At 38.4% G+C, this 24,952-nt stretch overlaps 1 protein-coding gene across 2 annotated transcripts in view; it reads left to right on the top strand.

Annotated features, from left to right (window-relative positions):
* LOC126198898 (probable basic-leucine zipper transcription factor Q) overlaps positions 1-24,952 on the top strand; it is a 90,012-nt gene that overhangs the window by 17,632 nt on the left and 47,428 nt on the right. For both annotated transcript variants that reach the window (XM_049935518.1, XM_049935517.1), the window contains one exon: positions 24,161-24,370. In XM_049935518.1, coding sequence (XP_049791475.1) covers positions 24,161-24,370 — 210 coding nt within the window. The remainder of the gene's footprint in view (positions 1-24,160; positions 24,371-24,952) is intronic.

Genomic DNA, 24,952 nt, shown 5'->3' with positions numbered 1-24,952 from the left:
GAACAAAGACGCTCACATTGTGATTGTTGGCGATGGCAACGACGTAAACAAAAACGAAAGCAAGACAGCCCTGCGATGCTTCCGTAGCATATTACCAAAACTATTTCAAACGAACATTGTCATCACAAACGTGCCAGTGCGGCATGATTTACCACTGTGGTCGTGTGTAAACAAAGAGATTCGACACAACAATTCTGAGCTAAAGAAACTGTGTGATAAATTTAGCATTGCACATTTGATAGATTTAAGTAAGATGAGTCGTGATGAACACACAAAACACGGATTCCACTTAAACAGGAAAGGGAAGGCCAAGCTAGTTTCCCACATAAGCAAACTGTGCGAGAAAGACAGTGTGGAGAAAGCTCCAATTGCTCTGGGCTACAACCACGAGACTTTTTTAGAATAATGGACAATAATAATAGTTTTCAGGGATGTATTTCGGATAGGAAGCAAAGAAAACCCAGGCTGTGAAATAAGTGATCAGTCATTGCAGGTCAGTTCTAAAAAACCAGTGTATGCAAAATGTAACTCAAACAATTTTGATTCATGCAAGATGCTAAATAAACAAGAAGGGATAACACCCTTAAAGTTAATGCACTTAAATGTGCAATATCTCAGAAACAAACTAGACATTCTACAAAAATTCATAGAGAAACACTTGCCACATGTACTAGTAATGACAGAACATGGGCTAAAATGCAGTGAAATAATATATTATAAATTAGGTTACATACTAACAAATTGTTATTGTAGGCAAAACCATAAAGGTGGTGGTGTGGCGGTTTATGTTAATAAGGATATAGAAGCTAAAAAAATTTCCTTTTTGAACACCACACCAAAGAAGGATCAATTGAAATGACAGGTATTGTACTCCACAGTAATGATCTTAAGTTACCAAAGCATAAAATGATTGGAGTACCGGTATATAGGCTACCAAATGCTGATGTAATGTTGTTTATGGATAAATTTAGTAGTGTTGTTGGCCAGGCCGGTTCTAATGACCTTACTATATTAGGTGACTTTAATATAGATGAAAACTCGAATAGTATAGTAAACTTGAAACGCAATTATGTACTGACCTCATACAATCTTGTAAATATAGTTAACTCTGACACCAGAGTGACGGACACATGTTCAACTAGAATAGATTATGCTATAAGCAACAAAGATGTTATAGATAAGGTAAATTACAGTAACTTAGATTTTCTTTATTCTGACCACTTCTGTCAGGTGATAGAATACAAAAATTCAGTTGTGCCTAAAATAACAAAAATTGTGCTACAGAAACGAATGCTGGATACCTCAAATATTAATGCTCTTAAAGACAAACTAGCGAATGAGAAATGGTATTCTGTGTACCAGGTAAAAGGGTCGGATGAGAAATGGAATGAATTCTACTCAGTCCTACTGCATCATTATGAATATAGTTGTCCAGTCAGAGAAATCCAGAAGGTAGTTAAACACTGTCAAAATGGAAGTAATCCTAGACTAAAACTCTCAATAAATCTGAATAGGCTCAGGCAGCAAGTACATGATATAAACCAGCTACTACTATGCAGGTTTTCAAGGAAAAATACAATAGGGCCAAGAAAACTTTTAAAACTGAAATTGTTAACCTAAGGAAGCAGATTAACAGCAAAACAATAGAACAGTCTCACAACTTAAGCAAAGCATATTGACAAATACCGAAAAGGTCCCAACAAGATGAACATGGAACCACTCAGCGTAAGACATGATGGTAACATTATAAAAAACCCAGATACTATATGTAATATTTTTAATAACTACTACATTTCTGGTGAACAATCAACCCATATTATAGATTCACAGATAGAGACCCGATGCCATATCACCCGGTGTACCGAATTTGAATTTGTGGAAGTGAATGAGCAGGAGGTTCGCAGGGCATTGTACATGCTGAAGAAAAAATTTTCATCTGGATGGGATGGCGTATCTAGTGCTATTACAAATCTATAAACCTCTTACTCACCTGATTAATTGTAGTATTAGAGAGAACATGTATCCAACGGTTCTAGAAATGAGTGTAGTGAAACCAGTGTATAAAAAGGGAAGTAAGGAAGATGTCTCCAACTATAGACCAATATCATTAATTCCCACTTTTAGTAAGATATTCAAAAGCATTATCCTTTCTCAGCTAAGTGCCTTTTTCACAAAACATAAACTGCTTGCAGATTTGCAACATAGCTTCAGAAAAGTGCTAAGTACAACCACAGCAATTACACAGTTCATCCAGGTAGTTTACTGTCTGTTGGACCAGAGGATGCAGACTGCAGGTATATTTTTGGACCTGACTAGAGCATTTGATACGGTAAACAATTGGGTACTTCTTAAAAAGCTAAAATCTTATACTATTGGGGATCGAGCCATGAATCTTCTAACCATGTACCTGCTGAATCGTAAGCAAAGCACTAAATTGTCAAACAAACTAGATAAAAAAATCATGAACTCCCAGTCCACCAGTGAACCTGTATTACAAGGTGTACCACAGGGCTCAATCCTTGGACCCTTCCTTTTATATATTAACGACATTGCACAACCCATTAACTCTCATGCTGTAAGCTATGCAGATGACACGTCACTCTTGTTCTATGGGAGTGCATGTAATGAGCTAGAATCTCTTGCTACTAGTGGTGTAACAGAAGTAACAAAATACTTCAATGATGAGGGACTCAAGGTGAATGTCACCAGATCTCAACTACTGACATTTAAGACAGGCAGGTCTCACCACAATAATATGAACTGTGTGTGTAATATCTCTGCAACAGAAAATGGTAACTATAAATTCCTGGGTGTGTATGTTGATGAAAATTTGCAGTGGACGTACCACATTAATTTCGTATGTGGAAAAGTCAGTAGGGCCATATATCTCCTCAGCCAGCTCGCAAAGGTAGTTCCTAGCCAAGCACTGAAATTAGTATATTATGGAACACTTTACCCCTTTCTCAATTACAGAATTGAACTATGGGGCTGTGCAGCTACTGTACATTTAAAAAGAATACTACTACTACAGAAAAGAGCAATAAGACATATACATGGGATGGGACATAGAGATTCATGTCATGAAGTGAAGTGTTTGTGCAGCACAAATATCTGACAATATGTTCTCTGTACATCTTCAAAATAGTTGTATTTTTTTATAAGTCAACCAACAGAAGCTATCAAGGACAGTGATGTACATGATCACAACACTAGAACGAAGTGTAACTATTTCCGTAACAGAACAACGTTAAAAATCACTGATACAAGTCCATATATCAGTGGTTTGATTTGGTATAACAAGCTACCAAACTCTCTAGGAACGTACAAGGGAATTGTTTTTAAAACAAAATTAAAATGTTTTCTAATAGAAAAATGTTTATATTCTTTCAACGAATTTTAAGATAGTGATTGTAACATGAGGCATTAGCATATCAGTTGTAATTTGATAAATGTAAAAAATGGACATAAAAAGCAACAGCTACAGAATATAGTGTATTTTATAGGTGTAAATATAACCATAGTATTATGTCTGACGTTTGCAAAAGCTATCATTACGATGGCTCCACGCAAAGAAAATGTAAATAAAAACAAATAAATAAATAAAAGATTTCTGGTAGGTCTTGTCTCTCTATCTATTTGATCCTCTGCTTTCAGTAGTTCATCTCTCAAGGTAATCATTCATCTTCTACTGTATTCCTTTCACCTATTCTAGTCAAACGTTGCCTAATACTCACCCTGAAACTCACAACAACCTCTCACCATACAGTGGAAATGCTGAGTTGGAAGATAGGCACAACAAAAGACTGTCTGCAGTCTCAGGCAACTGTAGCCACTGAGTGTGGCTACAGTTGCCTATCTGTGACTCAACATCTCCGCTATATAGTGAGTGGCAACTTTCCTTTTCATAATATTGTTACATTCCATCCGTCATTTTCTGTGTTTGGGTTCAACAACCTCTGGTTCTTTTGCCCTCAGGTGCTCAGCGTTTGTTTGCTGGGTATGGGCGTAATGACCCCAGGGATCCTGAACTGGGTACTAGTAAGCACTGCAACTCCTGTTACCGTAAGCTCTGGGCATGCTTCAGAGATCACTTCAGGATATGGCAGTGTATCATTGTGTGCCAGAGGGAATGGGAATGGGAATCTTGGCTTGGCCACCTGGATCATGAGGATGGTGTAAAAAAAAAACTTCAGTCTCAGGGTGTGCTGCGTGCCTATGAGATACATGGCTGTTGGGGTGGGACAGTCATTAGTGGGCAACCTCTGGGGAAACTGATGCACCTCAGGCAAGTGGGGCTCTATGTGAGGGGACACTTATTTCACCTGCCACTTGTGGGACTGAGACAGAAGCATCGAACTCAAACTCATCAACTCTCGGCATCATGGCATGCACCAAATTCATATTATTGAGGAAAAAGACCTTGTTTCACAAAGCGCCTAGCATCCAGCGCACGTTGGTCTATCGATTACTCATATGATTTTGAACGCATCCCTGTTGGTTTCTGAACATTTTTTATCAAATTCTAAGTGGATTTCTGAATGAATCGTAAATTGATTTTTGAATGCGTGCGTAGTGTACGTGATGTCTCTGCCAGGGGAATCCCTGTCGCATCTAGAAAAATACTTTACTGCAGACAAAAGGGAACGGGTCTATACGAGCTGAGCGAATAAAGCCGAAAGGGTGAATGACAATCGCTGTAAACTGTTCCTGGTTGACTGGGTTTGCAAATCATCAGCGTTGTTATAATTACTAGCGAATTCAATCGATTCAGGCTACCAGAGTGGAAATAAACGACTAACAGAAATAACAGGCAACTAAGATTACGTGTTGTCTTCTCCGTGTATCCAAGAAAATGAAATTTTGACAGAAAATTTTTGGCCAGACCAGTACACTACAGTCCCCAGCTAGCAGCCGCTAAAGTTCTATTCTGGGAGTAGCGCGGAAAACGCGTTGTACGAGCTCTTAATATTGCGTAACCGGAGAACAAATGCGGGATAACTAAACCGGTGATTGTGGCAGGGTTAGTAAAGTTAATCAGAGAAAAATTTTGACACTGGCAGGAATAGTTACAGAATTAGTGATGAGAAGATCGTTTGTTATAACGAGGAAGGAGAACAAACGGAGACTGTCACAAATTACGGAAGTATATGACGATTCCAAATTTATATAAAAATTACATACTACTACTTTTCGATCTCATGCTTCTGAAGCTAGAGAGTATGAATGAAATATGAAATTATTTCCTAACATAAAACTTTTTGCTTGTAGTAGGCCTAATGGGCTTTTGATATTGGTGCTTCCTGAATTATATTCTGTCGTGTTATAAAAATGACCATTTGTGCCAAAACAGTCTCGTTTATTTGGTGTGTGTGTAACAACTGCTGCAATATTAGGCAGGCTATTTCGTTTTATCTAGCAGGCAGTGACAAAATACACGTAATCAGATCGAGAAACCACACCAGTCTTGGGTACTATTTGTATTAACGGGTTTTCTGATATTAGACAACGACATTTCGTTTTTTCATGTAGCAAAACGTTGACGAACTTTGATGGCATAATAGATTCTTTCCCAGAAAGGAAAGTACGCCATATAAAGCTGCGGCAAGATAGAGAGGAAAAAAAAGCCAGGGCTTAAGGATTGAAGAAATGTGTACTGTCTTGCTTGTCTCTTGTCTTTACTCGTTTTATGTATCCTATATATAATTTTATGTCACACAGAACAGCAAGTTATTAGCTAATAGGCAGTTAAGACTGCAAATTTTCTGAAGAGTTCTTGTTCTGCCGGTCACAAATAATCCCACCCAGGATTTGAATTCCACAGAGCGAAATACAGTGACGTGCCGTAGAAGAATGCTGTATGAAGAGGCGTGGCATTGCACTTCGACACGCTTAAGACCAAATAACGTGTCTTACGTTGCCTCGATCATATATGTTTTATGTATCAGACACTTCAGAAAGACGTGCGCTACAATATTCCTACCTCAAACGCTCGAGGGATGGGGAGCGCCACTATCTAATATTGGCCCGGTTAGGAAATATCGTAGATCCGGACCTGGTGCACAGAGCAGTCTAGTGGGGAGGTGGTAGTCTCTACGTGACCCGTGTTTACGTTAAGTGATTTTGGTGTTTCCTCTTCGTTTATTGCTCTCACGTCAAACGAAAACAAAACGGATTTCTGTGGTCGGGAGCTATCAAGTGAATTAAAATACATACTCATAATTACGGAAGGCTAAAATAAGTTATTAGTTTCAGATTTTGTTTTGTTTCTACCTTTATGACAGTCAAGCGTTAATCGCCTTGCAGTTATCTTTGTTGGTTTGTTAAAGAAATTTGACTTTAATTAATTTTTCTGCTGAGGCAGTCAATTTATTTGAAACGAAGTGTTTAATTCCACACTATTGCCTAGTTTCAACTGTTCGCTACATTTCAAGTGCACGTTTTCATCGTCTAGCAAGTATGGCATTATGCCATAATAAAGAACCAATTATGAGATAATACAGTACTGGTACATCTGAATCTGGACATACGAATGTGCACTTTAAGCCAAATTATGCATTTTAGTAGGGTTCACAAAATTCCCATGCTCTTGGAGTATCCTCTAACGCAGGGCTTCCCACCCTTTTCAGCTGGCGAACCCGTTCTTCAGTCGAAAATCCATGGCGGACCCCTAGTCAGTCAAGAGCACAGTAACTTTAAATTTCAGAGCGAAACCCATGGGAACTGAAAACTTCTTAATGCAAGTGCCATGTTCCCAATGACCCCCCCTATGTATCACTAGTCTTTGGTTTAGAGATGAATGAAAACAACGTGAAATTAACGATCCAATTTGAATTCCCACTTTATCCAGATCCTTACTAGTGGATTTACTCCCTTTGTTCAACACACTATAGCCTGATTAAAATTACTTGGTAATTGAAATTTCACACGATGGAGCTGTCTTCCTACAAGTGCAATCAACGTCACATCCAAACTGTGTGCTGTTGACAAGCTGCAGCTTACGGTCTGTTCACTTCCACTATTTGACTACTGTTGTGTAAGGAGCATGCATATTTCGTAACAGTGGTGTGTGTGTGTGTGTGTGTGTGTGTGTGTGTGTGTGTGTGTGTGTGTGGTTTTTCATGAAATCCGAAGAAAAATGTTCAAATGTATTTAAAGTCTTCCTTTGGTCGTCCTTCCTCCTCATTCGTTTCAACTGGAAACTTCCCTTGTTGTGAAGGCGATAGAAAAACTGCACCCTGCTTCAATGATCCTGACTTCATCCACCGATCCATCTTAGGAGTAATAAACTGATCAAAAATCGACTTATGAAATATGTAGTGCACTGACAAAGCAAGTTTAACATTTAATGATGCCTGGGGCCGCATACATGGCAGCGAGCACTGTGGCTGGTCGACAAAGCTCGCTCCGCGCATGCGTAAAAGGTTTCAGCGCATCTAGCGTCGTGAGCCGGCGCACAAACGACCCCCATATTGTTGCGAAACAGTCGATCAGAGAAGCCGCATCCTCCGGCACTAAACAGTATATGCGTTCTCACTTAGGAACCGCAAAGGCTGCTTGGGGATATGACCTGAAGTAAAAGTACACACGTTTTTCACACGAAAAAAAAGTAGTTATGAATTTGATTTCCACATTTTTATTCAATAATTTTACTCATCATTTTACACGATTTGGTGAAAGGTGGCCGCGGACACCCCTAGAAAGAGCCGGCAGACCCCTAAGTGGTCCGCGGACCACAGGTTGGGAAGGCCTGCTCTAACGTCTTGTTTCTTTTATGACATAATGTAAGGTCTTTTAATGTTTTACACGTACGTACGTAGGAGCTTCCTGCGTCATCGTAGCTGCACAAGCACGGCAACGCTTGTCATCTGGCGTAACTGCTGAAACGAATATAACGTCGCGGGAAAATATTCCGAATGGTTGTTTGAAAAGTGTTACTTTCAAGTAAAGTAAATTTCCTTTTACACAAGATGAACTCTGTGCGCCAATGTCCTATGAATTTCTTAAAACAGAGCGTTTGACTCTCATTCAAAATTCAAATCTTTGAGAACGACCATTTAGAATATTTTCGAGCCCAGAAGGTCAGGCATTTATGTCGTTTTTAAAAAACTTACTGGCACATTTCTGTGATGTAACTTGGAGTGAAACACGCGCAAAAAAGATCAACATTACGTGTGAAAGCCTAGCTTCTCTTGCAGCTTAATAACCTTAGAGGCCAATATTATAGAGTACGTGAAAGCTTTTCTTTTCTTTTAGCAACACTATGTATATTAATTTAAACCATTACCTTTCCTGATTTATTTGTTCGCGCTGCTTAACAGTGATGTTGCTATTGGCTGACTACATCACATGTCCTATGCTCTGAATATCCGCTGTCATCGGCTGGCGAGATCGCTTGACATGAGCTACGACCGGCTTACAAAAGCACATTGCAATCTCGATTTCAATTCTACGGAAAGTAACATGCGGTGTTTGGTGGAATTCGAATTTATACTTTCGTAATACGAAATATACAGTGTAATGTTGCTGCACATCAGACATCTTTCCAAAACGTGTTTTTCCCCCTGAGTTTAGTTTTCTAAAGTGCCGGGAAATTCTACGCCGGTGTAAGACCACAACCACTGAAAGAATTGATAAGTTTTACAGTTCCGAGGAAAAGTATACTGTTACTTAACAAGGAAAAAGTGTATTTTCATCCGGGAGAAAGTGTATTTTTAACAGGGAAACCCGGGATTTTTTTTTTTTCGTCGTCCACGTATACACCCTGGTCAGGAAATAAAAGAAGTCAAGCAGATCCCATATGCAGAAGTCAAAAAAGAAAATAAGGTGACAAAACCCCCTGCCTTTGCCACTTCGTATGCTTCCACAGTTCAGAAGCCTGTTCCAAAGATTATGCCTTGTTACTAACAATGTACAATGTACCACCAATACCTACAATTACAGAAGTAGTGTTGAGAAGGCACCCCAAAAGCCCCCTTTGCCTACTGTCCTCGAAGGGAAAGAGAGCAAAGGAGGTCACAACGTATGCGTCAAAAGCTGTCCCAGGCACCATTGGACATCATTCTGGTACGTCTGACTGATGAGGATATCATGGATTTCGATGCCTTGTCACAAGATTTAAGCAGTCCCTCCTCTCTCCCTTGATGTACAAGTGTCTCACCACCCAAGTGCAAGGGCAGAGGTAAATGAAAACCACACTGCTGAAATGGCTCCCATATTCCAGTGGCATATGAATAGATATGGGACTCATCTGCAGGAAATGAGACTCCTTGTACAGGGCTGACTGTTTTGCCTCTGTCTCCAAGAGACTAATTTTAAACAGACTGACGTGCCTGTTCTTGGAGTCTATCACTTCTATAGAAAAAACGATCATACTGGTGACAGGATGAAAGATGGGGTAGCAAATTCATCAAAGACACATTCCACTCCTCACCTGTGCCCTTAACCACAACATTACAAGCAATCCCTGCTTGGATAGTGGTGCATATTGCTGTCACGGTGTGCTTCGTGTACTACTGACTCATGAGATACTTGACAGTGAGGTCATCACACATCTTCTTGGTAATCTAACCCTTCCCTCTCTCCTTTTGGGGACTTTAGTTCACACAGTGCGCCATGGGGTTCTAACACCACTTCCCCAATGGCTCGGATCATTGAGTATCTAACGTGGATTACAGACATCATGTTGATGAACGTGGGTCAAGCTACACAACTCACCACTGCTATGGGTTCATCTAATGCCGTAGACCTCTCCTTCTGCTTGCCAGTCCTTGCACGTAGTGCTGAATGGGGAGTGGACGACCTTTACAGTAGTAGCTATACCCTATCTGGATCTATCTGCCTGATGAAGCATATCCCAAAAGGAAGCCACTGAGATAGTTGTTCAAAATGCTAACAGGATGTTTTGCAGGCAGTTGGCTGATTTTGAGGAGTGTGACAGTGTGGGACTGGGAGTATCACATTGCATCCACTTTTGATAGCTTTTTCAGAAATATTTGAAAAGGTTGTGTTAAAGTGCCTGTAGTAAGACACATTTTTGGCATAAATTAAAGAACATAATGTAGAAACCTCTTCAAGGAAATGGGTACTCCAACCACTGTTTCTGAGTGTAATTATTCCGTAATGAAATTTGTTGTAAGTAATATGTCTCTGTTTCTAACCATTAGCTCAATACATAGTATCAGTACTAGGAATATGGACAATCTACTCAAAAACCTAAAATAACTTACCTTGGTCCAAAAAGAGGTTCAATAGTCAGAAACATGTATTTTCAATAAACTAAAAATGTCTTTTGGATTTCAGTTTTGATAGCACTTGGTCACAGTAATCAAGATTAGGTATTTTGTGTATGATAAATTTATGAAAAGTGCATAACTGTGTTTCATTCTGACAGTGTATTAATTCTGTAAATATTTGCAGTTCGAGTTTACATTAACAAATTCACATATTTTGACAATCTCCTGATATATGATCATGGAAGTGAGTAATATATTCAAATGTTTTATGTTTCTTATTTTATATTTTCTGAGGGTGAGAATCATCTCATTTTTGGATCTGTGGAACAAAAACTGAATCTAATCTAATCCTGCTGATGAGTCCATCCTGAAGTCAATGGGAACACCTAGGAGGCAGAATGTCCCTTGGTGGAGTCATGAGTGTTGGTCTGCTGTCAGAGACAAGAGGCAGCTGTGTAGAGAATTAATTGGTGCTCTACAGATGCGAATCTTGCAATCTTTGAAATGGCGTGGGCAAAAGTGAGGAAAATAATTTGAGAAAATGAACAGAGGCCTTTGCAAAAGTTCCTGAACTCCATCAGTTGGTCCACATATGCAAATAAATTATGGGAAACCATCAGGAGCATCTGAAGGCAGAACTCACGACTACCAGTAGTACAGTGTCTCAATCACATAAGACCATTACAGCCAATTCTAGCCATCTGTTGTCATCAGGAGGCACAGGAGAGGGTTGGTTTTTATTTTTGTTCTACCAACACTGAGGAATATAACCAGTCTTTCACTCCGTGGGTGTTGGTTCTTCATTGTCAGTAGCTTGTGATATTACACCCAATCGTGACCTGATAATGTTCAGCATGTTGAGACAGTTGGATCCGTGGTTGAAGGATATCCTCCTCCAACTTTTAAATTAAATTTGAGTGACAGGAGATTTTCCCAACTTGTGGAAAGCATCTATTTTAATCACGATTTAAAAAAAAAGGAAGGATTTGACCAACCCCGTTAGTTATCGTAGAATTAGTCTAACAAGCAGCATAGGAAAGACAAGGGAGTATATGGTCAACTGGTGCCTAGAGTGGGTTCTTCAAACCACGTCCCTACTTAGTCGGTCCCAGTGCAGGTTCAGGAGATATCACTCCCCAGTAAATAACCTGACCCTGCTCAAAGCAGCAATTCATAAAACTTGCTTCTGTAAGCAACACCTTATTGATGTCTTCTTTGATTTGAAAAAGGCCTGCAATACTATCTGGAGGCATAACATTTTATTGTAGCTCTATAAGTGAGGCCTCCATGGGCCTCTACCCACTATGACACATTCTTTCAGCTCGGACAGGTATTTCAGATAAAAGTCAGGGAATGCTCTGTCCGACCATTGTAAGCAGGAGAATGGTGTGCCTCAAGAGAGTGTTCTAAGTGTCATGGCAATCGGCATTGTGATAAACAGTATTACGCCCACACTACAGTGTGAACAACTTCTCCATCTTTAGTGCATCCTCCAACCTTGTAATGGCTACTCAGTAATTGCATTTGATGATCATGTGGTTGGAGGAATGGTCTAACACCACAGTTTTAAATTCTCGTTGGAGAAAACTATTTATGTTGATTTTAATCACTCCCAGTCTCTTTTTAAGTGTACCTGTTTTAAAACAGGGGGTACCGTTCTCACTTTTAAGGAAAAGGTGCAACATCTTGGCTTCGTGTGATGAGGTCATGTGGCTGCCACATCTTAAAGAACTGAAACTGAGATGTCTCTAGGCTTTAAACATCTTTCAATATGTCAGTCATAGCTCTTGGGAAGCTGACTGGTATGTGTGCTCCAACTATATAAGGTCTCCATGTGATCCCGGCTTGAATATGGATGCCAGGCTTATGGATCTCATCGCAAGGGTATTAGGATGTTAACAGGGTCTTATTGCATGGGTCCAGTTGCTAGCCTGTTTGCAAAGGCTGGTGAGCCTCTACTGTCTATTCAACACCTGCTCCAAGCACACAAGGGTTTGTCCATTCCAAAAATTGCAAGTATCCATCTTCATTCCACAGCCACCATTGGAGTGGCTGTTACCTCACATTCCATGGGCAATAATGCCATTTAGAATCCATGCAAGGAAGAGCATTGAGTTACTACGGGTGGAGGGGGAGGGGGAGGGGGGGGGAAGCATTATGGTCCAGAGTCAGGCATGGAGTAAGAGATCCCCCTAGCATCTAAAGAGGTCCAGGTGACTTTTTGAATTGACTGCTTACAGAAAGAATTGTACCCCACACTATATTTTCAAAACTTAAATTTAATAAGATTTTACATTGCCAAACATTTTTAAAAACATTTACACAGCTGAGTCCAGGCAGGGGGATTTTATTGGCTGCTCTGTCGTGTTGCCCAACATTGCCCTCAGGATGGGATTCCCAGAGTAGTTCTCAGTTTATTATGTGGAATTGTTTGCTATACTGAGGGCACTGGACCAGATGAGGGAGCAACATAGCATGAAATTCCTCATCTGCTCAGATTCCCTTTGTGTCCTCCTCACTGTTGGTCATATGTACCCAGGAAATCAGATTATGCAAGAAGTGCAGGATACGCTCCTTCTCTTGCAACAGCAAGACAAGGAAATCATCATCCAGGGCACACAGGGATTCAGGGAAATGAGCTCACGGATGGGGCTGCCAAGGAGGCTTGCTCCCTCCCATCTTCTGCTTGCTGTGCGTTCCCCGACAGGCTGGCTGAAAGTGAAGAATAATAAGCCATGCTCTGTGAAACGTTCAGTGCAGACGCGACATACCTCTTTCCGACCAAGATAAGCTGAAGAAGTATCCTTGCACAGCTTACAGTGGACACTGCCCATTGATGTACGGCTTTCTTTTACTTTGCGAGGACACAGCAGTGTGTAAAATATGTGAGAGAAACCTATAGATACAATATATTTTTATTGAGTGTGTTTTATATAACGATGTGAGGGCTGATCTGGGTCTCCTAACTGCCCTCTATTTTAACCGATAATGAATTGAGTATGATTTGTGTGTTAACATTTCGTGTGATGTACAGAATTCTTCCCAAAACATTGAGTGTGTGATTTTGTGTCACAGAGTGGCTTGGCTTGGTCACCCATTATTTCTAAGTAGGTAGCCATTCAGTCACCTGCCCCCTTTTTAACCCTGTTTGTATTGTGGTTTTATCCTTGACTTTATCTACTTATTTTGTTGTTTTTCTTCTGACTTTTATTGAGAGCCTTGCTAATGCTCACCTTATCAGCTTGGTCTTTTCAATTATTGTGTGTGAATGCAACTGCGTTTTCCAATTTATTATTAGTTTTTAATAGATTTTCATCAAGCTCGTCTGTATATCATTCGGGAAAAAATGCAGATTAACTTGCTGTTTAGCACTCTCACCCACAACTCTTCAAAATCTGAAACCTATGATGTCTCCAGATCTCTTCCGCACATACAACCTTTTTTCATTATTCCTAAAGCAGATGTCACTGATGATTAAATTATGATCTGTGCAAAGCTCTACCGGTCGGCTTCCTCTTCCATTCGTTTCTGCCAGACTGTATTCACCTACCATTTTTCCTTCTCTTCCTTTTCCTTGCTGCGATTTTTATCTTAATTTTATTGTAACTTTATGTGAATGTAATAACACACATACATAGACTCAAAGGAAAAATAAGTGCTATACACGCTTGATATGTTGCTATGTCAACCTACCTTACAGATATATTTTATTTTTATATAAACTCTTAGATGTTAAGCACTGTTCTTTTTTTTTAAAGCACACACAGTAAACATTGTATTTTACTTGCTCCGCACCTTTCAACATCCCCCCTTAAAATACAGTGTTTGTTTTTACTGACTCTAAATCACAAGCTTCACAAATTTAGGTATCACACAGTTATGGTAATTGTTTCATAATAGCATTTCTAAATTTCTCAAACTCTGATCTTTGTAGAGCTTTGGTCAGTATGTCTGCTAATTGTTCTTCCGTATTACAATATTTTATCTCGAACAAACCTTCTCTGTATTGTTCGCTAACATAGTGAAATTTTACATCTATATGTTTGCCTCGTCTAACCAACTGTGCTTATTTGATCATTTGGATAGCACTTTGATTGTCTACATGAAGAATGATTTTCACTTTTCTTCTGGTAAACTCTTGTATTAGGGTATTGATGTGTTTTATTTCTTTGGTGCATTCTGCTGCTGAAATGCATCCTGCTTCAGTTGATGAAGTAGCTGTCACACTTTGCTTCTTGGAACACCAACTAATGGGAGCACCGTTACAAAGAACTATGTATGCACTTGTACTTCTTCTGTCTCTTAAATCTTGTGCATAATCGCCATCACAATAAACATTTAGATGAATACTGTCATCTTCTTCACTTTCTTTTTTCTTATAGAAAAGACCATAATTCTTGGAACCTTGTAGATGTCTAAGAGCTCTTTTTACATTTTTGTAATCCCTTTTCTTGGGGTCTTCTGTGAAGCCGCTCTCATTATTTAATGTAAATACAAGATCTGGTCTGGATTTACATGACAAATAAAGAAGGCTTCCTATGGCTTCATGATATGCAAATTCAATGTGTTTGTTTTCTTGATTTTCTTCATTTGTCTTTCCCTGTGGAACTAATGGAGTCTTCATGGCCTTACAGTCAGTCATATTGAATTTTTCTAGTACTTTCTTTGTCTGTCTTCATTATTTGTATCCCTAAGTACATATGGTGAGCAGAAGATTGAATCTAAAACAGATACCCCATTCATTAAGGGAGCAATATTTTACAATTCTCTGCCAAACAACCTGAAACAGCTTTCTGTTAGAATTTTTAAAAATGAGTTAAAAATGGGTTATATTGAAGTGCCCATACAATATGGTGCTGACATGATTTGACCTCAGGGATGCTATGTTAAATATATTTAAATGATCTTTTACTTAATAGCATGTAATCTATATATATGGTGTATCAATAATCTAAATGTAATTACTGTAACATTGCCCATGCATGTTAAATGCATGTTTTGAGCTGTAAGATAAATAAATAAATAAATAAATAAACACATCTGGATTTTGTACCACAACCATTTCAAATTTCTTCAGTATATTTTCAATTTTCTCCAAGTCTTTTCCTATTATGATTCCATCATCAACATGTATAGCCATGTACATTTCTTCAGTTGCATCTTTAAATATGCACTGATCTGATTTCAACTGAATTAGTCCTTCTGATTTTCGGAAATCTGTCAAAGTTTTATTCCATCTGGATGGGGTTTGTTCAAATACATACAGAGCTTTCTTCAAAACACAGATTTTTCCAGCTTCTTTGTATTCTTCAGGTATCTTCATACAAATTTCTTCACCCAGTTTCCCATAGAGTAATGCTGTTTTGACATCAAACACTCTTATATGGAAATTTCTCTGCTGGCAGTGCAAACAACAGTCTCAATGAACATATATCTACTGTTGTTATTGTTGTGGTCTTCAGTCCTGAGACTGGTTTGATGCAGCTCTCCATGCTACTCTATCCTGTGCAAGCTTCTTCATCTCCCAGTACCTACTGCAACCTACATCCTTCTGAATCTGCTTAGTGTACTCATCTATTGGTCTCCCTCTACGATTTTTACCCTCCACACTGCCCACCAATACTAAACTGGTGATCCCTTGATGCCTCAGGACATGCCCTACGAACTGATCCCTTCTTCTAGTCAAGTTGTGCCACAAGCTCCTCTTCTCCCCAATCCTATTCAATACCTCCACATTAGTTATGTGATCTACCCATCTAATCTTCAGCATTCTTCTGTAGCACCATATTTCGAAAGCTTGTATTCTCGTCTTGTCCAAACTATTTATCGTCCATGTTTCACTTCCATCCATGGATACACTCCATACAAATACTTTTAGAAACGACTTCCTGACACTTAAACCTATACTCGATGTTAACAAATTTCTCTTCTTCAGAAATGCTTTCCTTGCCTTTGCCAGTCTAAATTTTATATCCTCTCTACTTCGACCATCATCAGTTATTTTGCTCTCCAAATAGCAAAACTCCTTTACTACTTTAAGTGTCTCATTTCCTAATCTAATTCCCTCAGCATCACCCGATTTACTTAGACTACATTCCATTATCGTCGTTTTGCTTTTGTTGATGTTCGTCTTATATCCGCCTTTCAAGATACTGTCCATTCCATTCAACTGCTCTTGCAAGTCCTTTGCTGTCTCTGATAGAATTACAATGTCATCGGCGAACCTCAAAGTTTTTATTTCTTCTCCATGGATTTTAATACCTATCCGAATTTTTCTTTTGTTTCCTTCACTGCTTGCTCAATATACAGATTGAACAACATCGGGGACAGGCTACAACCCAGTCTCACTCCCTTCCCAACCGCTACTTCCCTTTCATGCCCCTCGACTCTTATAACTGCCATCTGATTTCTGTACAAATTGTAAATAGCTTTTCGCTCCCTGTATTTTACACCTGCCACCTTCAGAATTTGAAAGAGAATATTCCAGTCAACATTGTCAAAAGCTTTCTCTAAGTCTACAAATGCTAGGAACGTAGGTTTGCCTTTCCTTAATCTGGCTTCTAAGATAAGTCATAGGGTCAGTATTGCCTCACGTGTTCCAACATTTCTACGGAATCCATACTGATCTTCGCTGAGGTCGGCTTCTACCAGTTTTTCCATTCGCCTGTAAAGAATTCGTGTTAGTATTTTGCAGCCGTGACTTATTAAACTGATAGTTCGGTAATTTTCACATCTGTCAACACCTGCTTTCTTTGGGATTGGCATTATTATATTCTTCTTGAAGTCTGAGGGTATTTCGCCTGTCTCATACAACTAGCTCACCAGATGGTAGAGTTTTGTCAGGACTGGCTCTCCCAAGGCTGTCAGTAGTTCTAATGGAATGTTGTCTACTCCCGGAGCTTTGTTGCGACTCAGGTCTTTCAGTGCTCTGTCAAACTCTTCACGGAGTATCGTATCTCCCATTTCATCTTCATCTACTTCCTCTTCCATTTCCATAATATTGTCCTCAAGTACATCACCCTTGTATAGACACTCTATATACTCCTTCCACCTTTCTGCTTTTCCTTCTTTGCTTAGAACTGGGTTTCCATCTGAGCTCTTGATATTCATACAAGGGATTCTCTTTTCTCCAAAGGTCTCTTTAATTTTCCTGTAGGCAGTATCTATCTTACCCTTAGTGAGATAAGCCTCTACATCCATACATTTGTCCTCTAGCCATCCCTGCTTAGCCATTTTGCACTTCCTGTCGATCTCATTTTTGAGACGTTTGTATTCCTTTTTGCCTGCTTCATTTACTGCATTTTTATATTTTCTCCTTTCATCAATTAAATTCAATATTTCTTCTGTTACCCAAGGATTTCTACCAGCCCTCGTCTTTTTACCTACTTGATCTCTGCTGCCTTTACTATTTCATCCCTCAAAGCTACCCATTCTTCTTCTACTGCATTTCTTTCCCCCATTCTTGCCAATTGTTCCCTTATGCTCTCCCTGAAACATTGTACAACCTCTGGTTCTCTCAGTTTATCCAGGTCCCATCTCCTTAAATTCCCACCTTTTTGCAGTTTCTTCAGTTTTAATGTACAGTTCATAACCAATAGATTGTGGTCAGAGATCACGTCTGCACCTGGAAATGTCTTACAATTTAAAACCTGATTCCTAAATCTCTGTCTTACCATTATATAATCTATCTGAAACCTGTCAGTATCTCCAGGCTTCTTCCATGTATACAGTCTTCTTTTATGATTCTTGAACCAAGTGTTAGCTATGATTAAGTTATGCTCTGTGCAAAATTCCACCAGGCAGCTTCCTCTTTCGTTTCCTACCCCCCATCCATATTCACCTACTATGTTTCCTTCTCTCCCTTTTCCTACTGACAAATTCCAGTCCCCCATGACTATTAAATTTTCATCTCCCTTCACTATCTGAATAATTTCTTTTATTTCATCATACATTTCTTTGATTTCTTCGTCATCTGCAGAGCTAGTAGGCATATAAAATGTACTACTGTGGTAGACGTGGGCTTCGTATCTATCTTTGCCACAATAATGCGTTCACTATGCTGTTTGTAGTAGCTTACCCGCATTTAACCCTGTAGTCACCTGACCAGAAGTCTTGTTCCTCCTGCCACCGAACTTCACTAATTCCCACTATATCTAACTTTAACCTATCCATTTCCCTTTTTAAATTTTCTAACCTACCTGCCCGGTTAAGGGATCTGACATTCCACGCTCCGATCCGTAGATCTTTCTTCTGATAACGACATCCTCTTGTGTAGTCCCCACCCGGAGATCCGGATGGGGGACTATTTTACATCCGGAATGTTTTACCCAAGAGGACGCCATCATCATTTAATCATACAGTAAAGCTGCATGCCCTCGGGAAAAATTACGGCCGTAGTTTCCCCTTGCTTTCAGCCGTTCGCAGTACCAGCACAGCAAGGCTGTTTTGGTTAGTGTTACAAGGCCAGATCAGTCAATCATCCAGACTGTTGCCCCTGCAACTACTGAAAAAGCTGCTGCCCCTCTTCAGGAACCACACGTTTGTCTGGCCTCTCAACAGATACCCCTTTGTTGTGGTTGCACCTACGGCACGGCTGTCTGTATCGCTGAGGCACGCAAGTCTCCCCACCAACGGCAAGGTCCATGGTTCATGGGGGGGATATATCTACTTCTGGGCTGAATAATTCCTTGAAATCTATATCCTTTTCTTGTTGACAACCTTTGATAACTAGTCTGGCCTTATATTGTCCATCATCTTTGACTTTAAAGAGCCATTTGCTTGTTAAGATTTCTTTCCCATTTGCTTCCTCTGGACTAACCAACTTCCATGTTTCATTCTGTTGAAGAGATCTCTTTTCTTCTTCAATTGCTTTTAACCAATTTTCTTTGTCTGGACCACTCATACATTCTTCATAGGTAAGTAAAGCTGTTTCATAATCATCATATTTTACAGGTTTTTTTCAAACTTGTTCGTTTCCTAAGGTTGTAGTTTCTTGTGTCTTCATTGCATGTTATTACTTCTTGATTTTCTTCTCCTTGATTTTCATGGTCTTCTATTTCATTTTCTTGATTGCTAGTAGCATTTGGTAGTTCACCATTAACAAGATTTTTCTGTAGAGTTTCGTTTGTCACTTTCTGCTCAAATTCAACATCTCTTGACACAACAATATTTCTTCTTTCTGCATCAAACAGTCTGTAGCCATTTGGTGCATAACCAACAAAAATGTATGTATTACTTCTTACATCTTGTTTCTTCAAATAGACTTAATTTTTGACAAAAGCTCTTGATCCAAAAATTTGAAGTCTTGACAGATCTGGTCTTTTCCCAAACCACTTCTCTGCAGGTGTGGCACTTTGATAGTTGGGCTTCTATTGATTAAGTATGTAGCTGTGAGCACTGCCTCTCCTCATAGCTCTTTCTTTAGTTTGCTATCGAATATCATAGCTCTTGCCTTGTTCATTATTGCCAGATTTAGTCTCTCTGCTTTCCCATTGAACTGAGGGCTATAAGGAATACTATAGTCTAGCACAGTTCCTTTTCCTTCACACCAGTTCTTAAACTCACGGCTGGTGTATTCACCACCTTTATCACATCTTATTTTTGACACTTTTGTATTGAACTTATTTTCACTTTCTAACACATATTTTCTTGTGAATCTTTCACCTTCTGACTTATATCTTAACAAGTAGGTTACACAGAAATGGGTGAAATCATCTAACATTGTCATGTAGTACCTATATCCATTAAATGTTGGGGGTTCTATCTCTCCACAAATATCGGTATGTATGATTTCAAGAGGTCTTGTTGCTCTTTCTCTCACAGTAGAAAATGGTTTTCTTGTTAATTTAGCTCTCACACAAGCTTCGCACAATTGTTCTGCTGAGCATAAACTATTAGGAACTCCTTCACACATTCTCTTGATCTTTGAAGTACAGCTTATGCCTGGATGACCTATTGTCTTATGCCATTCTTGTTTTTCTTCTTGTGTCAGTAGTGATTGCATTCCTGATTTAATGTTCACTTTATACAACCCATTTCTTGCTTTTTGTCCTTCCAAAACAGGTATTTCACCTTTATAGATTTGAACAGCATGTTTAGTAAATACATCTGTACAATCTTTTTCAGTGATTGCATTTACAGACATTAGATTTCTGCTCAGTGTAGGAACATACATAACATCTTTTAGAACAGTTATCTCCTACAAAGTTTCCTGTTGCAACTATTTTCATTGATCCACCTTGTTTGGCAACTTTTACAATACTATCATACTGTCTCACATTTGTTAACTTGTCCACTTCGCTACACAAATGTCCTGTACATGCACTATAAACAACCATGATCATATCTTCTTCCTCATTGTCTTCTTGTGAAATCTTTCCTTTGTTAAATTCATATGCAATATGTGCAGTGTCTTCCATCTTCTTTTGTTCATCAGTGTCTTGTTTCTTGTTTTCTTGAATGACTAGATCTTCTTCTATGTCTTCAAAAGTGCAAAAGATATTCTTTTGCTGTCTTTTTTCTTAAAATAACAATCTTCTTCTTTGTGGTTAGTCTTTTGCAATGAGGACAGGGCTTGAGAGATCTCAATTTTGGTTTTTGAATTTTATTTTTATTTTTAAAGTAACACTCTTCTTCTTTTTGGTTATTCCTCTTGCATATAGAACAGTGTTCTTTCTTCTTAGGCTTCTTGCATTCTCTTGCAAAATGCCCACGACCACCACAATTTTTACAAATTAGATCTTTTATTTTATTTTTGTTATACCCAACATCAAAGGCAATACTCTCTTCTTGGTTATTGTTTTCAGTCATTCCTCTTCTCTTATAAGCTTTGCAATTAGATTTTCCATAGTCTTCTCACCACTGGGTGACAAATCCCATGCTGGAGAAAAGTATTTGTATTCTTCTGGCAAAATAGACAATATCTTGGGTACGATCATAATATCTGTCATCTTTTCTGACTGGAGACAATTCAGTTCAAATACTATATTCTGTAGTGCACTTGTATTACTAGCTATGTGTCTCGTTTTATCGTACTTGAAACTATAAAATTCTTAAAGCAACTGCTGAGTTCTTTGAGACGCATCTCTTTTATAAATTGCTTTAAGTTTATCATACATTGCCTTGGAAGTTTCAGAACACAGTGTCAATTGTTCTCATTATAAAATGTTTTGCCTTGCTACCCATTTTCTGCCATTTTTTCTGTTTTTCTAAAGTTTTGCAAGTTTACAGTATTACAGTTGCATCCACAATATCACACAGGTCTTGCGTTTTAAATAATATTCTAATTTCGACATCCCACAAATGGAATGTACTACTATCTTTAAGCACTTGTATATCACAAAATTCTTTGTTTTCTTGAAACATATTTAACTGTTTTTCTTCCTTATTCATGCCTTCTAGTTTTTAGCTTTTCTATTTTCTTATTGCCCTGGGCCCATAACCTGCTGTGATTTTTATCTTAATTTTATTGTAACTTTATGTGAATGTAATAACACACATACATAGACACAAAGTAAAAAAACAAACAAACACTATACACACTTGATATGTTGCTAAGTCAACCTGCATTACAGATATATTTTATTTTTATATAAACTCTTAGATGTTAAGCACTATTCTATTCTCTTTTTAAAAGCACACACAGTAAACATTGTATTTCACTTGCTCCGCACCTTACAACATTCTTACTGTTGAATGTAAGTCCACCGTCAAATATAAATTTTCATCTCCCTTAACAATCTTTATAATTTCTTTTATCTCATTGTACATTTCTTCAGTCTCTTCATCTGGGAAGCTAGTTGGTGTACAAAATTGTACTGCTTGGTGGGTGTGGACTTCTTGTCTGTCTTGGCTACAATGATGCGATCACTGCTCTTCATAGTAAGTTACCCACATTCCTGTTTTCTCATTTATTACTAAACCTACTTCTCCATTACCCCTATTTGGTTTTGTGTTTGTAACCCTGTACTACAAGTCCTTTTCCTCCTGCAGTCAAACTTCACTAATTCCAACTATTTATAACATCACCCTATCCATTTCCCTTTTGAAATATTCTAATCCACCTGCACGATTAAGGGAACTAACATTCCACACTCCTACCTGTAGAATGCCAGTTTTGTTTCTCCGGATGACTACATCGTCCTGAGTAGTCCCCACCTGGAAATCTGAATGGGGGACTATTTTACCTCCAGAATATTTTACTGAAGAGGTAACCATCATCGTTTAACCATACAGTAGAGCTGCATGTCCTTGGAAAAAATTGTGGCTGTAGCTTGCCCTTGCTTTCAGCCATTCACAGACCAGCAAAGCAAACTCATTTTGATTCATGTTATGATCCCAGATCAGTCAATCATCTAGGCTGTTGCCCATGCAACTACTGAAAATGTTGCTGCTGCTCTTTGGAAACCACACATTTGTCTGGTCTCTCAACAGTTATGGTTCAAACCTAGTGTATTGCTGAGGCATGCAAGCCACCCCACCAGCAACAAGGTCCATGATTCGTTGGCATTGTGGTGAGGGGGAGATATGTTTTTGGTGCAATTGTATGACATTTTTATTTCTTATATGTATATTGTCCGAGAGCTATTTCCTCGGAGTTGGTGACACTAAATTCATCAACAATCTGCAGCTTCCTTAATACTGGTGCAGCCCAGATACTAATAGCTTGTTCGTATTTACTAAAAACACCACCACCAGTAATGTGAATACTTTAAGTTCGCACTCCTATCTCATTGACCTAGTATGTAATCAGTTGTATTGAGCCATTGTAGACACTGACTGTTGATGCCACAACCAAAAATCAGAAAATGATTCCCCATGTAATGCTTTACTATCACCTATTGGTGTTTATTTACCAACTTCTATGCAAGGTTGTGAATTACACTTCTTTCCCTAATGAAAACTTGAAAATGCTTGTGAAAGTTGTCCTTCTTTGTTAGTTGTACCTTTGTTATGAGTGTTCCTCCTGTTTTCAAAGTGTGATTGACTGCTGATAACATATTTAATTAGGAAGTAGCTATGTTATGAAACTGATCTCTCATTAATGAATTGGATGAAGAGCTAATGCTAGCAATTTTAAGGACAAACATCAAATTTTATTCTTTGTAGAGTAACTACTTCATGCCTTGTATGAGAATCCTACCAGGAAGTTACTTCATTGGATGCTAATGAATGTACAGAAAGTTTGGAACTAATGTTTTGGTTCTATTTGGCTATCTAACTTGATCTTAAAATATTCCTATGTTCTCTAAATCTTGTCTTATCACATTAATACAGTTCTGCCACCATTATACAGAATACTATGAGCTGTTAGCAACCAAGTATTTGGATGATGTGGTAGCTTTCATACGCACTTTAACATGTTAAGTTCTAACTAGATACTACAGTTAAATATTGCATAAACAATAACAAACATCAGTTAATATAAAAAAGACGCCAACATTGCAGTAGGTATATTGAAAGAGTGGGTTTGGTTTTCTTTGTTGCTTGGTACTCTTTAATCTGAAATTATCAAGCATTAAATAAAATAAGAACTCACCAGTGATGGTACAGAAATTCGAAGCACATTTAAGTAAGGGGATGAGAAAGGGTTATTATGCCCTTTGTTTAGTACTGTAGTACATACAGTGATTAATTTCTGGCCTTCTACATTTTTGTTAAAATAATTTTTTATTTGTTCTAATTTATTTTTCAATGCAGGCTTAAGACTTACCATAAGGAAATGTAATCTGGAATTTTTGGTAAAAATAGCATGAAAAATTAGCAGCCTGTTCCAGCAGCTGTCATCTTCAAAGTGTGTTGAAAAATCTAGTTACAGTAATAATATTATTAGTGACTTACCAATCTGAAAATTTTATGCATTTATTCAAAGGCTATTGGTCTTGAGAGGATCAATTCAACAATGAATTGTGATTGTGTGTCTAACACAGAACTGGAAACCTTGGCCAGATTTGGATAGCCCAGACCAGTCTGCGGCTTTGAAGACCACTAACAAAGAAAAATGTGCATGCCCACTACCTAATCCATTTGCTGAACTCAGTGTTGAAGAACAAAATCTTGCCATACACATAAGTGAAATGGGTTTTCCTTTACCACGTACAGCAAGAGCTTGTCAACTCGTGGGAAGTGATGACAAGAAGGTGAGTAGATGGAAAAATTAATAGCAAATAAGTATCATAATGAATACAGTCTTTACTGGTAATAAAACATTGTTCCCTAATTCATTTGTTTAGTAGGACAGCTATATGTAATTATATATATTTTTCCTGTCCTTTTTGTTAGAGTACTGATATGAATTAAAGTGTTAAATCTTCAGCATCGTTATATTTTTAAGAAAAAATTGTTACTGAAACTGATCTCAAAAGAAATCATAGACTGATGGAACAAGGAAGTTGTTTATCTGTGTTGATGAGTTCAAACACTACAAGCAGCATGTTATCATTAATGGTTTGAATTAGACTGAGTAAGCTTTGTTCATTATAGTTAGACAGCAATTTGTTACACTCATAGGACTTGGGGTTCACCCCACAACAGGTCTTTGGCTTTTACTGTACATTCTATATTTTCATACAGTGTGTGCACATTCAAACATAAGTTGAGCAGAAGTGGTCTGTGTGATCTTGTGGCATAAATGCCATCTTCATGAGAGCATCTGAAAAATATATTTACAAATCAAATCAGTTAGTACTAATATCTGCACGACATTATCAGAATATGGTATT

The sequence above is a fragment of the Schistocerca nitens genome, chromosome 8 (assembly GCF_023898315.1).
Source record: "Schistocerca nitens isolate TAMUIC-IGC-003100 chromosome 8, iqSchNite1.1, whole genome shotgun sequence".
Classification (NCBI taxonomy): domain Eukaryota; kingdom Metazoa; phylum Arthropoda; class Insecta; order Orthoptera; family Acrididae; genus Schistocerca; species Schistocerca nitens.
This window is presented reverse-complemented; position numbering and strand designations above follow the sequence as displayed.